The 12,624-nt window shown below is 46.9% G+C and overlaps 1 protein-coding gene across 16 annotated transcripts in view; it reads right to left on the bottom strand.

Annotated features, from left to right (window-relative positions):
- The window catches only part of R3hdm2 (R3H domain containing 2), a 124,772-nt gene that overhangs the window by 15,297 nt on the left and 96,851 nt on the right, over positions 1-12,624 (bottom strand). For 12 of the 16 annotated variants that reach the window (XM_029482203.1, XM_029482209.1, XM_029482202.1 and 9 more), the window contains 5 exons: positions 8,737-8,918; positions 3,833-3,934; positions 1,229-1,471; positions 813-939; positions 422-582 (listed from right to left, as the gene is read on the bottom strand). In XM_029482203.1, coding sequence (XP_029338063.1) covers positions 422-582; positions 813-939; positions 1,229-1,471; positions 3,833-3,934; positions 8,737-8,918 — 815 coding nt within the window. The remainder of the gene's footprint in view (positions 1-421; positions 583-812; positions 940-1,228; positions 1,472-3,832; positions 3,935-8,736; positions 8,919-12,624) is intronic. The other 4 variants (XM_021175276.2, XM_029482211.1, XM_029482212.1 and 1 more) reach the window with 1 other exon arrangement.

The raw sequence follows: 12,624 nt of genomic DNA, 5'->3' as shown, positions 1-12,624 counted from the left end.
CACACTGCTCATCACTGGGCCAGCACACTGCTCATCACTGGGCCAGCACACTGCTCATCACTGGGCCAGCACACGGCTCATCACGGGGCCAGCACTCGGCTCAGGAGTCCCCTCCAGCAGACCTCATCTGCCAAAGCAAACATTCACAAAGCCACCCCAATCTCTCCCCCTAAACACCACCCTGAGATATCAGACACAATGAAGGAGCTCTGACTTCCTCTCAACTGTTTCCTGAGCACACAGTCACTTATATGACTGCATAAAAACCACAATTTAAATCCTTCCAGATCTCTGGGCTTGCTTTGAGAAGGGAAATAGATGACATCTCAGTACTGGAGTCTTAAGTCTGCATGACAGGGGGAGCCTGTCCTTTCGGCTTCACAAGGACTCAGTGATCTTTGCAAACACAGAATGCACCCACTTGGTAAGAAGGCAGTGGAGTGTACTGGACCACCAGGCCTTGCATCTGGCCTCCCATGCTGCTCCTCTGGTTGCTGAGTAGGCCCTGGTTCTGAGGCTGCTGGACCCCAAGCATGCCTTGGTAAGCCGTCTGCTGCTGGTTAGACATCATGGGCTGTAAGCCTAAGGACGGTCAAGGCACAGAAGACATCAGCGTGAATGTATAGGTGGCCAACCCACAGCTCTCACTGCCATTCCTTCTCCACCCCTACTCTCCCCCATAGATTCCGGCCCCTTCTTAGAAAGTTAATAGTTCTACTCCCTGCCTCCCCTTTAACTCTGCAGATAGGAAGCCTCTCTCCCCAGGCCTGTCCCCCTTGGGCACTGCTGTCTTACAACAGCACCCTCCTTACCAGGCTGCTGGGATGCTTGAGGCAGCTGTTGACCACGCTGGGGGCTATAGGCCACCGGGTGAGACAGAGGTCGATATTGCTGGTTGGAATTAGGATACTGTCCAGGAGGGTAGTAAGAAACCTGGATCTTTGAGAGGAAACAGATGTAAGAGGTCTCTCTAATCCAGCTGCAACACTTCCAAATTTACTAAATGCCTCAAGGGCTGATAATCAGAAACTTGTAAATGGAGATAGTTTGGGTTCACAAGTATAGGGTGACTGTACAGGTCTGAAATAAAACAGCACTGCTGTGCAGAAAGGAGACTGTGCAGAGCAGACAACGAGGGCAGCATGCTTTTGTCTAGACCAGAGCAAGAAAGGGCTGAGATGTGGGACAACTGATGCACTAACTAACAGCTGGGGGGAGGGCTGTTTACCTGTTGAGGGGGCTGCATGTAGCTTTGGGGTGGCAGGACTTGCTGGGTAGGTGGAGCATGGCTAGAAGTGGAATAGTTGGAAGTGGGAAGGGGCTGTCCTGCAGAAGCCATGATGAAACTAGCTTGCTGAGGATGCTGGGAGATAAGTGGGGGCTGGAACAAAGCCGAGGAGGGGTCAGCTGCTTCAGTAGAACCTTGGCGGCTAAGGCTCATTTGTCCAAAGGGGTTGCTGAGGTCTTCTGCCTGTTGAGAGAGTAGGGGACTTAAGGACCAAGGCTGTGTTAAACCTCATGCATTTGGCTTCAATACAGAAAGACAGACAGAGCTAGATGGGGTGGTACACGCTTGTAATCTCAGCACTTGGGAAGTAGAGGTTGGAGGATCATGAGTTCAAGATTAGCTTCAGCTACATATTAAGTTCTATGCCAGCCTGGGCTACATAGGCCTTGTCTCAAATATACTAATAAACAAAACCAAGAACAGAAAGACAGAAACAGCAATGCTCTACAGCAGAGGTTCTCAACTTTCCTAATGCTGCTACCCTTTAATGACAACATTTTGTCATGGTGTAGTGACCACCCCCAACTATGAAATTATTTTCATTGCTACCTCATAATTTTGCAAGTAAAATTTACTACTGTTATGAATTGTAATGCAAGTATATTATTACAATGCAAGTTTTCCAATGGTCTTAGGCAACCCCTGAGAAAGGGTCATTTGACATCACCCCCAAAAGGGGTTGCAACCCACAGGTTGAGAACCACTGTTCTACAGCATTCCTTATACCATTTGTGGATAGTCTGGTTTGAGAAATTGCATGCCTCAAGACTATGACATGGTATTTTAAACTGATAGCTGTGGGAAGCCTAAACCCAGAAACAACAGTATCTCTGTGAAATGTTAACAATGCCTGCCCTGCCCATAGCTGTTAGTTACTGTGGTTATTAGAAACAGTTTCTCTGTGAAATGCTAACAATGGCTGTTCTGATCAAAGCTGTTACTAGAGTCATTCCTCAGGAGATAGGGGCACCTACAAAAAGGAATATAGGACAGACAAGAATTAGAGAGTATACAACTCTTTCTTTCTTTTTTTTTTTTTTTTTTGGTTTTTACGAGACAGGGTTTCTCTGTATAGCCCTGGCTGTCCTGGAGCTCACTTTGTAGACCAGGCTGGCCTCGAACTCAGAAATCCGCCTGCCTCTGCCTCCCGAGTGCTGGGATTAAAGGCNTGCGCCACCACGCCCGGCTATACAACTCTTTCTATTTCCAGTATTCCTCATGCTCCTGCCTTGCCACAAATCCTGTTCTTATAGAACACACCCTCACAGACCACAGACAGACAGCAAGGCTCTTGTAACTCACAGCCAAGAACTGTGGGCTCGCTCCTGCTGCTCGTCTCCATACTCCCTTCCCAGGTCATTTCCACCTTTGTTCTTTGACACTAGCCTAGAGTTCTCCTGCCCTTTAAAAAACGACTTCCAATTCTCACCTCCGAAAGGAGGCCAGGGTGAGTGGTTGAACTAGAGGGAGAGGCTGGCTGGCTGGGCTGTAATTGCCTTTTCTCTCAGCTGCCTTCCCTAAGCACGAGAGAGTGAGGGTGTGTGTCTCACGCGTGGTGACAGGTTAGTTTCTTAGCTTCCTGTTCTGAGTCCTGTGCTCTGAACAGTAATTCACACACAAACACACAACCACACACACATCGGAGTAGTTCTTTTCCAAAAGAAAATACTAGAAACCAAAAGACAATGCGGCCCTTGAGCTCCACTCTGCTCTCAGGAGCTGTTTTGCTACCTTCATGGTCAGGAATAGATGACAAGAGGACTAGACTGCAGATTAATTTGAGGTCCATATTCCAGCACTTTTCAGAATGGAGATAAGAGGTAGGAGAAAAAAGGGGATTCTAATGAAAAAGCAGAGAGGTGTGATTAATATAAAGTAAAAAAGGAAGGGTTCATCAGCACCGTGAAGTAATCAACTATGAGGGAAATAAGATTTGCAAAGGATTTGTATTTAGTATGCAAACAATTTATTTTTAATTTTTTAAAATTTATTTTTGCTATTTTTGAGACAGGATATGACTCTCACCCAGGCTGGACTGTAATTCACTATGTAGCCTAGGCTGGCCTTGCACTCAGGGCAGACCTTCTGCCTCATCCTCTTAAGGGCTGAGATTAAAGGCGTGCACCACTATAGTTACTTTACAAACAATCTACACAGCATGTATATGCATCTGAAGAGAACATAAACATACGGTGAGACAGGTAGGATGTAAACATTTTAAAACTGGTACCTGAGAAGTCTGCAATGAAGGAAATCAGAGAGAAAAATTCTGTACAGAATAAACTGGGAGAAAGCGACATGAAGGACACAGAGAGCAGAGCTGAGGGCCTGGGTTAGTGAGATTCCTCCGCACACACAGGAGCTCGCCATCCCTGTCCTATATTCACTAATAGCTTTTGCATGCTGTGCTGGTCCCTCAAGAAACAGCTTTCTATGTCTCTTCCAAAAGCACCACATGCTTGCAAGGCCACCAAAGACTGACCCAGACATCCCACAGATACAGGCCACACAGGGACAAGACAAAATGGCGAATGGTCGTTATACCATGTTGTACTGCTGGGGCGGAGAGACTGGCAGAAGGACCTGGGGACAGGAGCTTGGAGAAAACTGAACCGGCTGTGGAGAGGGCTGCAGGGCCGGGACTGGCTGTGGGCAGCACAGAGGCATGTGGAGAGGAAGAGAAAAGCATAAAGGGAGGCGGAGGGAAGGGAGGAACACGTTAGTCATACAAGACATCCTTATGAATAATGTGGCCGTTGAGCAGGCTGCCCGCCAAGCCCGGGATAGCTTGTGACTTCCACATCTCTCTCAAAAGAGACCCAGTATACTCCCTGCCCCATTTGCCACTTAAACTCTGCAGCTGTGAGTTATCTCGGGGCTCTCAAGGCCAAGGCCTAAGACGTGAGTCCAAGCACAGCCTTCCCAGGGTGTATTCTGTGCTGACCACACAATCACTGAGGAGCTCCGCCAACATCCCCTAAATGCCCACTTGAGGGCTACTGTGTACACCCAAGGGCAGTTAGTTCTCCTTGAGGAAGTGACATCTCCCTCTACAGGCAGGAAGAGGAACAAACCACCAATGGATTCTTGAGTCATAATTTTCTGTGTTCCTTCAAGTTGTGAGGGCAACACGAAAATGCCCTCGTGAGCGAATGGGGCAAACTCGGAGCAAAGCACAACCAGAAGCCCGCGGTTTTTATCCCTTAATCCCTTCACTGGCCTTAGGAAGGAGACTCTGTCTACTGAGAACACACAGTGTTCTAAGATCAGCAAACTATTTTCCTTCCGTCTTCCTGTCCAGTCCTTTGGATCACTTCATCACTTCTCCAGCTGGAGCCCCTGGTGCAGGAGGGTGAGCTAGGAGAGTGGTCAGGAGGGAGAGGGAAAGAACATGGAGACGCTGCTTCAGGACAGCCGTAAAGAATTCCTAGAGATAGGGTAACTTCTAATTACAGCAGTAAGAGTGAGGGTGGAGCTGGGGTGCAGCTGAGCAGAGTACTTGCCTGGCACTGCAAGGCTCTGGTTCAACCCCAAGCCACAGAGAAATCAAATGGCCCACCTGGATCACATAGCGAAATCAAAGCTATGGCTTGGAACCCAGAGGGGACGGACTGGGGACCTTGGCAGAGGATTTGACATCTAGAGTTTTAAAGTTTAGTTACTGAGAAACCCAGGTGTCCTGGAGAGGGACATTGCTGTAGCCTGGAAAGTTAGCTCAGCCCCACAGATATCCTATAAGCCAACAGCATTCTAAAGGTAACTGCTGTTCAAGCTGTCCAACGTGAGCTGCAAATGCTGCAGGTTCTATTTTCTTAAACCTCTTGGGGGAGGACTTACCCTGGGTCAGGCCTTTTGAACAGTGAAGTGGCAGAACAGCTCATTTTCACTAAACTGCAAACAATTTGTAATGCTACACTATTGTTCTATGAGGAATGTTTATTTCAAAGTGTGAATAAAGTATGTTTTCATTGCAAACTTCAGAAACCACACTATAGAAATGTGTGACCATAATTCTTTGTATTTTGGATTAATTGTGCAACAGTAAATAAGGGAATTTGACATGTGAAAAGTTCTAAACTGAATAGTATATAACAATAGTAATTACAAAACAAAATAAAACAAAAAACAAACAAACAAAAAAAACCCAGCTCATTTTCCACACACGTGTGCATTGAAAATGGAGAATGAGCCAGGAATGGTGGCACACACCTTAACTGCAGCACTTGGGAGCCAGAGGCAGCCTGAGTTGGAGGCTAGTTTGGTCTGCACAGGAGTTCAGGACAGCCAGAGTTACATAATAAAGATGCTCTGTGGGGCTGGGGAGGGTGTGAGGAGAAGGAGGTGGAGGCCGATGTTCTTCTGATTCCTTTAACCAGGAAAGGCCATGGTAAAGGAGGACCTCACTTTGTTTGTTTTCTTTTTTCCAAGACAGGGTTTCTCTGTGTGGCCCTGGCTGTCCTGGAACTCACTCTGTAGACTAGGCTGGCCTCGAACTCAGAAATCTACCTGCCTTTGCGTGCGCCTCCACTGCCCAGCCCTCACTTCTTTTTAAATGTGTATGAATGTTTGCCTGCCTGGGTAACATGTACCAGTTGTGTCTCTAGTGACTATAGAGACCAGAGGAGGGTACCTGTTCCTGTGGTACCAGAACTACAGATGGTTGTGAGCCACCATGTACGTGCAAGGAATCAAATCCGGGTTCTCTGTAAGAACAGCTAGTGCTCGTTCCCACTGAACTGTCTCTCCAATATTGCCATTGCTATTTTGTTGTTGATGGTGGTTTGGTTTAGTTTGGTTTGGGTTATTCTACCATTATTTTCTTGGATGGTCTCAGAGACCAAAAGGACATCTGTTGCCACCTACTGGTGAATTCTGGGATACATGATAGCTCTGGGATGTGTAGAGAGACACTATAGCTACAGAGTTAACAGGGCTCCTTTGTAATATTCATTCCAGTCTAAACTCAACTCAACAAAACCCAGCCTCTGAGCCTTCACCCCCCCCCCCCCCGACCCCCTGGTGTCACCTGCATGGCTGGTGCAGGAGGTCATTTCTGCTTAGGGAGAGGAAGTGTCCCAGCCAGAAGAGTGAGGGTCTTGTTTTGCCAGCTCTAAGCCTGGGACTGGGCAAATGCCTTTTGATCCCTTTCCCAAAGTTTTCTAAAAGCTTTAGAACACAGTAGCATATACTGATTTGGTCTCTTCCTTCATTTCTACACTGCTATATTACTTGAGGGACCAAACAGTGATTATTTCTGTGTAACTTCACAGCCTCACCGTGCAGACAGCCATGAGGACAAAATGACAAGGAGAACAGGAAGGCAGGGATGGAGGTGAGGAAGGAGAGGCCTAGGGGTGAAGTTAACACCACAAAAGGACGAAGAAAAGAACTGAAGTAGGAGAGGTTGTGGGAAGAAAAGGCAAGGTAGGAACAAATATTAGATGATGGTAAGGTTAACAGCTCCCGTAAATAAATACCCCCGAACTTCCCCAGGGTCAGACTGTTTGGGAGTCTGTGATTATGATTAACCTCCAGAGTATGTTTCTGAGAGAACAGAAACCACTGAATCCCCAATCCATAGCATCTAACCCAACACCACACTCCATACCAACAGTCCTTCCACTGAACAGCAGAATCCAGGAGCAGGGGGAGGAGAAAGCTGGAATTTAGAGCCTATCACTTGCCATTTACTTCAAAACATGAGTCCCAAATGGTCATTCTTCTATCTCTTCACCCTTTCTCCATTCTTACTATGTTTTAAGTGTAGATGTCAGACAGAAGGAAAAGACAGAAGACTAAGAGGGAAAAGTGGGAGCAAGACTATTAAAATATACACATTTCAGAGAAAAAGAACTACAGAGTGCTGGGACCTTAGCAAGGGAGGTGGACATATAAAACACCACGGAAGGCTGGGGGCGGGGCAGCTGGAGGAGGAACATTCTACCTACTCAGGCAGAGCAACGGACCCAAGTGCACGTCTTAGCAGAGACCTAAGCTAGTATGAACAAGACCTAACAGGGCATCCTAGGATCCTCCCAGTTGAGTTTCCAGTTCATACTGACCAGGTTCTTTAAAAAAACCCAAAACAATAATAATAAATATTATTAGTATTATTATATCCCATCTGCAGTTTCCCCTCCCTCCTCTCCTCCCAGTCCCTACTCCCAACCTCCCCACTACCCCTCCCCATCCATTCCTCTTCCAATTCTCTTCAGAAAAGGGCAGACCTCCCATGGATATCAACCAAACAGGGCATATCAGGTTGCAGTAAGAGTCGGCAGGCAGGGTTCCTGCCCTAGAGATGCCATGCTGGACTGGGCAGGGAGGGAAGCAGCCTGGCAGGTAAAACAACGTAAAGATGTAAAGATGGAGCGAAGAGTAGAGATGAAAGGGCTTCTGACTACAAAGGATATGAGGTTAGACATGGGACTCTAGTCATGAAGAGCTCTGCTTACAGGACAGCGCTCTGCTCAGAATATTAAGATTCAATTGACAGAAAAGCTGACTCAGGCTGATGGCTTTCACGGTCTGCACAGAAGCACAAGATTTCTCAAACCTTGGTTAACAGCAACCTCAACCAAGGTCTCTCTGTGTAGCTCCGGCTGTCCTGGAACTCACTCTGAAGACCACGCTGGCCTTGATCACAGAGATCTGCCTACTTCTGTGTCCTGAGTGCTGTGACTAAAGGCAATCGCCACCACTGCTCAGCAAATTTTGCCTTTAAAGGAAGCTCTTACTCTCCAGCTCACAGAGCTCAGACTCACTTTGCAGCCCTGCCTACGTCCCTACCTCAGCTTCACCAGGACTGGACTTACAGCATGTGCCATACCACCTGGCTGGTCTCTGCCTTTGGGAGGCCTGGACCTGTGATATTTTAAGTTTCATCATAGATACAGTGAGCAGAATGACTTTGTTAATTTACAGGGGACTTTAAAGGGTGCAGCAGAAACACAACCTGGAGTAAAAGAGCCACAAATTCTCAGATAACCAGAGGTCAACTGCCAGGCACACACCTTTCAATTCTCAGCACTTAGAAGACAAAGGCAGGTTGACTCGGTTCCTGGCCAGCCAGGATTACACAGACAGACCCTGTCTCATTAGAAGAGGAAGAAATAAATATACAACAGAGTTCTCAGGTTAGCTGAGTGTGACAGTGCACATCTGCAATCCAGCATCTGAGAAGTGGGGGGAGGACATCAGGACATCAGCTGAGGCTGCCCCCAGCCTAAACTTTATAGCTAATGTAGGCTTCATGACATCTTGTCTCAACAGAACACAACAACAAAAGGAATGTTTCAGCCAAACACAACACTTGCCCCTATCCTGCCCTCCCAACAATGAACAAATAAGAAATGGAGGCAGGCATAGGCTGCTTCCACGAGTGACAAGGTGGCCTGAGTGTCACTGACTTGGAGCAAAGGGTGCTGGACACTTGAGCAGTAACTCACCTGTGAAATCATGTGATTATTCAAGGGTGGCTGGTGTTGAGGAGTGGGTGGGAGAGCAGGAAGCTGTTGTTGTTGTTGCTGCTGCTGCTGCTGCTGCTGCTGGGCAGTACAAGGAAGAAGGCCCCGGACAGACTGGGGTGAGGTGACCTGGTTGCACACTTCTGGGGCACCTAGTGCCATGCCTAAGGCAAAGAGGAGACCCGCCCCAAGTTGTAAATATAACGTGCAAATGGAATTCTGAGGGCCCAGCTGCAGGATTTTACTTTTCTTTGCCCTTTCTGTTCACTTCCTTTCCCAGTTCCCCACAGTTGCCCACAGATCCACCCAAGGATAGAGCTGTATTGCAGCTTTTCTGCTGACCTCTTAGAAAACACCTTGAATGTTAATGGCTAGTTTGAGAACTGAACAAAATGTTCTAGAGCAGTAGTTGTCAACTTGTGTATCGCAAGCCCTTTTGGGGGTGGGTATCAAACGACCCTTTCACAGAAGTTACTATCTACATTATCAGCTATTTAAACTACAATTCATAACTAGCAAAATTATGGTTATAAAGTAGCAACAAAAATAATTTTATGGACGGGGGTCACCACAACATGAGGAACTGTATTAAGGGGGTCACAGCATTAGAAAGGTTGAGAAATCTGTTCACGAGATAGAGGCAGGCAGACCTCTATTGAGTTAGAGGCCTGCCTGGTCTACATAGTAAGTTCTAGGACAGCCAGGGCTATATAGAGAAACCCTGTCTCAAAAACAAACAAACAAAAAACAATAAAAACAAAAACCAACCAACCAAATGACTGCTCACATATGTGAAGCTGCTGAAGCACCACCCCCTGCGGTGTATAAAGTCAGTCTGTGTCTCGTAACAGGATGGCTTAAAACATGGGGCTTCAGAGATTCCTGTCCACTATGGGACCTTGCATTCTCCTTACTGCCTCGCCACTTGTGTGACACCATCCTTTATGAAAGCTGCTAAGAAAACAACTTCCATCGTCCAGCGTCCACACCCACCCCACAAACACCACCTTTACCCAGCAGGTTTTCCCATTTCCAGGCTCACTAAGGCATCTGCGTAGTCACACAACACATTTAAAGAGAATAGGGTTTATTCTGGCTCAGCATACCACATCCTTTTACCAACTATATACTATGCAAGAGGGATTCTGTAATGAGCTATGGTATGGCCCTTGGCTAGCTCCTAAAATCTGGTAAGATAGAGAACTGGCAGTGCCATCACCAAAGCTGAGTGAGAGGCTGAGAGAGAAGCTGAGGAAGCAGGAGCCACCCCCACCCCACCCCCTGCCCAGGGTAGAGGAAGGGAAGTTAGAAGATGAGGTGAGTTTGAGGGATAACTAAAAGCTTATCAGATTGAAAGGGGACAAAGCTAATGTCATATTCAAGAAATGGCTGGAGAGCTGGAGAAGGATATGTTTTTAAAAGCTAGCCTCAGCTTCCCAGGCTTTCACCACGCCGTTTTTATCGGTGATGTAGAACCATGAACTCAAGAGTGTGTGCGCATGTGCGTGCCAGAGTATGTGTCCCCAAGGTCAGCAATGGGTGCTGTTTTTCAGGAACTACTCACCTTGCTTTATGGGTTTGTTGGCTCAGCTATGTTGGTTCATCAGTGAGCCTTGGAGAGCCCCCTGTCTCTCTCTTCCCAGTGCTGGGATTGTTAAGTGCATACCATCATGCTTAGCTTTTTAAAAATTTTTTGTAAGTAATTGTATTTTATGTGTGACTGTTTTGCCTGAACATTATTTATCTGTGCCATACATTGTGACTAGAGCCAAAAGAGACTAAATGAGAGCTTCTGATTCCCTAGAACTGGATTTATAGATGTTTGTGAGTCACCATGTGGGTGCTTGCTTAGAATCGAACCCAGAGCCAGAAAGACATGTATGGTATGTACTCACTTATAAGTGGACATTAGCCATAAAGGGCGGGATAACCATGCTACATTCCACAGACTCAAAGAAACTAGGTAATCAGGAGACTTCGAGGGAGGATGCAAGACTCTCACTCAGGAGAGGTGGATGGAGAGAAGGAACTGAATAGGAGAGGGGATGAGGAGGGGAACAGGGATGGCAATCAGGTATGGGGAGGGAGCGCAGACAGGGCTGGGAGTGACAATGGAAATCAGTGGGGGGCATCTCTGGGAGGGAAGTATGGGGAGCCTATAGGGGTAACCCTAGCTGAGATTCCTACCAGAGCCAGGTGGGACTGCCAGAGGAGTGAGGGGGACATTAATTCACCCACAAAACCTTCAACCCAAAATTTGTCTTGCCTAACAAGATGTGCAGGGATAGTCAACCAATGAATACCCTGACTTGAGACTCTTCCTGTTTAAGAGAGCCAACCCCCGACACTATTAATGACACTCTACTCTGCTTGCAGACGGGAGCCTAGCACAGCTGTCTCCTGAGAGGCTTCATTCAGCAGCAGATGGAACAAGTACAGAAGCCTATAGTCAAACATCAGGCAGAGCTTGGGGACTCTAGAGTTGAGGATAGAATTGAACAAGCCAGAGGGGTCAAAGACACCACAAGAAGACCTACAGGATCAACTGATCTGGGCCCAGAAAGCATGCAGGAGCTGGACCTAGACCACCTACGTATTTGTAGCAATGTGTAGATTGGTGTTTGTGTGGTTTCTCCTAACAACTGGAACAGGGGCTGTTTCTGACTCTGTTCCCTGCCATTGGATCCCCTTTCTCTAACTGAACTGCCTGGTTGGGCCTCAGTGGGTGAGGATGTGCCTAGTCCTGCTGCAGCTAGATGTCCTAGGATGGGGTGGTACCCAAGGGGCACTCCCTGAGGAAAAGGGGAAGGGTAATGGGGGAAAGGACTTATAAAAGTGGGACTGGAAGGAGGGGGGCTGCAATCGGGATATAAAGTGAATCTAAAATTAAATTATTGGAGGAAAAAAAGAAAAGAAAAAGAAAGGGTTAAGAGCATGCTCTTACAGATGCTGGAGAGGAAACTCGGGCCATCATTGCTGCACGGGGAGTTTTACCTTCTGAGTTATCCACTCGGCTCTAACATGAACAGTTTTAGGAGGGGACTGAAAGTGAGTACATCTGTGTTTTAGATTAGTAAATTTGCTCTGAAAATGGCTTAGAACAGAGTGGAGAGATAGTCATGGAGCTAATAAAATAATTTAATAAAATGAGGGCCTAGTTAAAGCAGAGGCAGTGGTATTAGAAAAGGGGATAAGAGATGGGCAGAGAAATCTAACAGAAGCAAAAGGCTTCACCACGATGGGTGCCTGCTGGAGGTGAGACCTATAGTTCTTGTGGTGTGGGACTCATGACTTTCTTTCAGGGGCAATGATGGCGAGGTTGCCGAGGTCACATGGTAAGGCCACAGCAGGCACAGAGGGCAACCCGGCGCACTGAGCGGTGGCGACAGGCTGTCATTCTCACCCTGAGGCTCCACTTCTTCCTAGCAACTACATTCCAGAAAAGCAGGGGTAGCAGGATGTGTCCAGTAAGTTCTGGCATGCTGGCTACTGCTGATTGGTTATAAAGTGTTACACTTTCTATTTCCATGGGGCACAGAATCAAAGTACATCTTACCATGTAACCTTGCTCTGGGGTAAAATCTATGTCAGAAAATACACAAAATAACTAAACTCCAACTAACCAACCAACTTACCTTCCTTCCTTTTTTCCTTCCCACCCCCCCAAAACAAAAAACAAAACAAACAAACAAACAAACAAACAAACAAAAAAACTCCAAAGTCTGAAAGAAAAAAATCAAAGAGGCAACTAGATTTAAGAATGAGTAATGGGCTAGAGAAAGTACCCAAGGAGCTAAAGGGATCTGCAACCCTATTGTTGGAACAACATGATGTACTAACCAGAACCCCGGAGCTCTTGTCTCTAGCTGC

Source organism: Mus caroli, chromosome 10, assembly GCF_900094665.2.
Source record: "Mus caroli chromosome 10, CAROLI_EIJ_v1.1, whole genome shotgun sequence".
Lineage (NCBI taxonomy): Eukaryota > Metazoa > Chordata > Mammalia > Rodentia > Muridae > Mus > Mus caroli.
The sequence above is the reverse complement of the archived record's forward strand: the minus strand, read 5'-3'. Positions and strand labels throughout refer to the sequence as shown.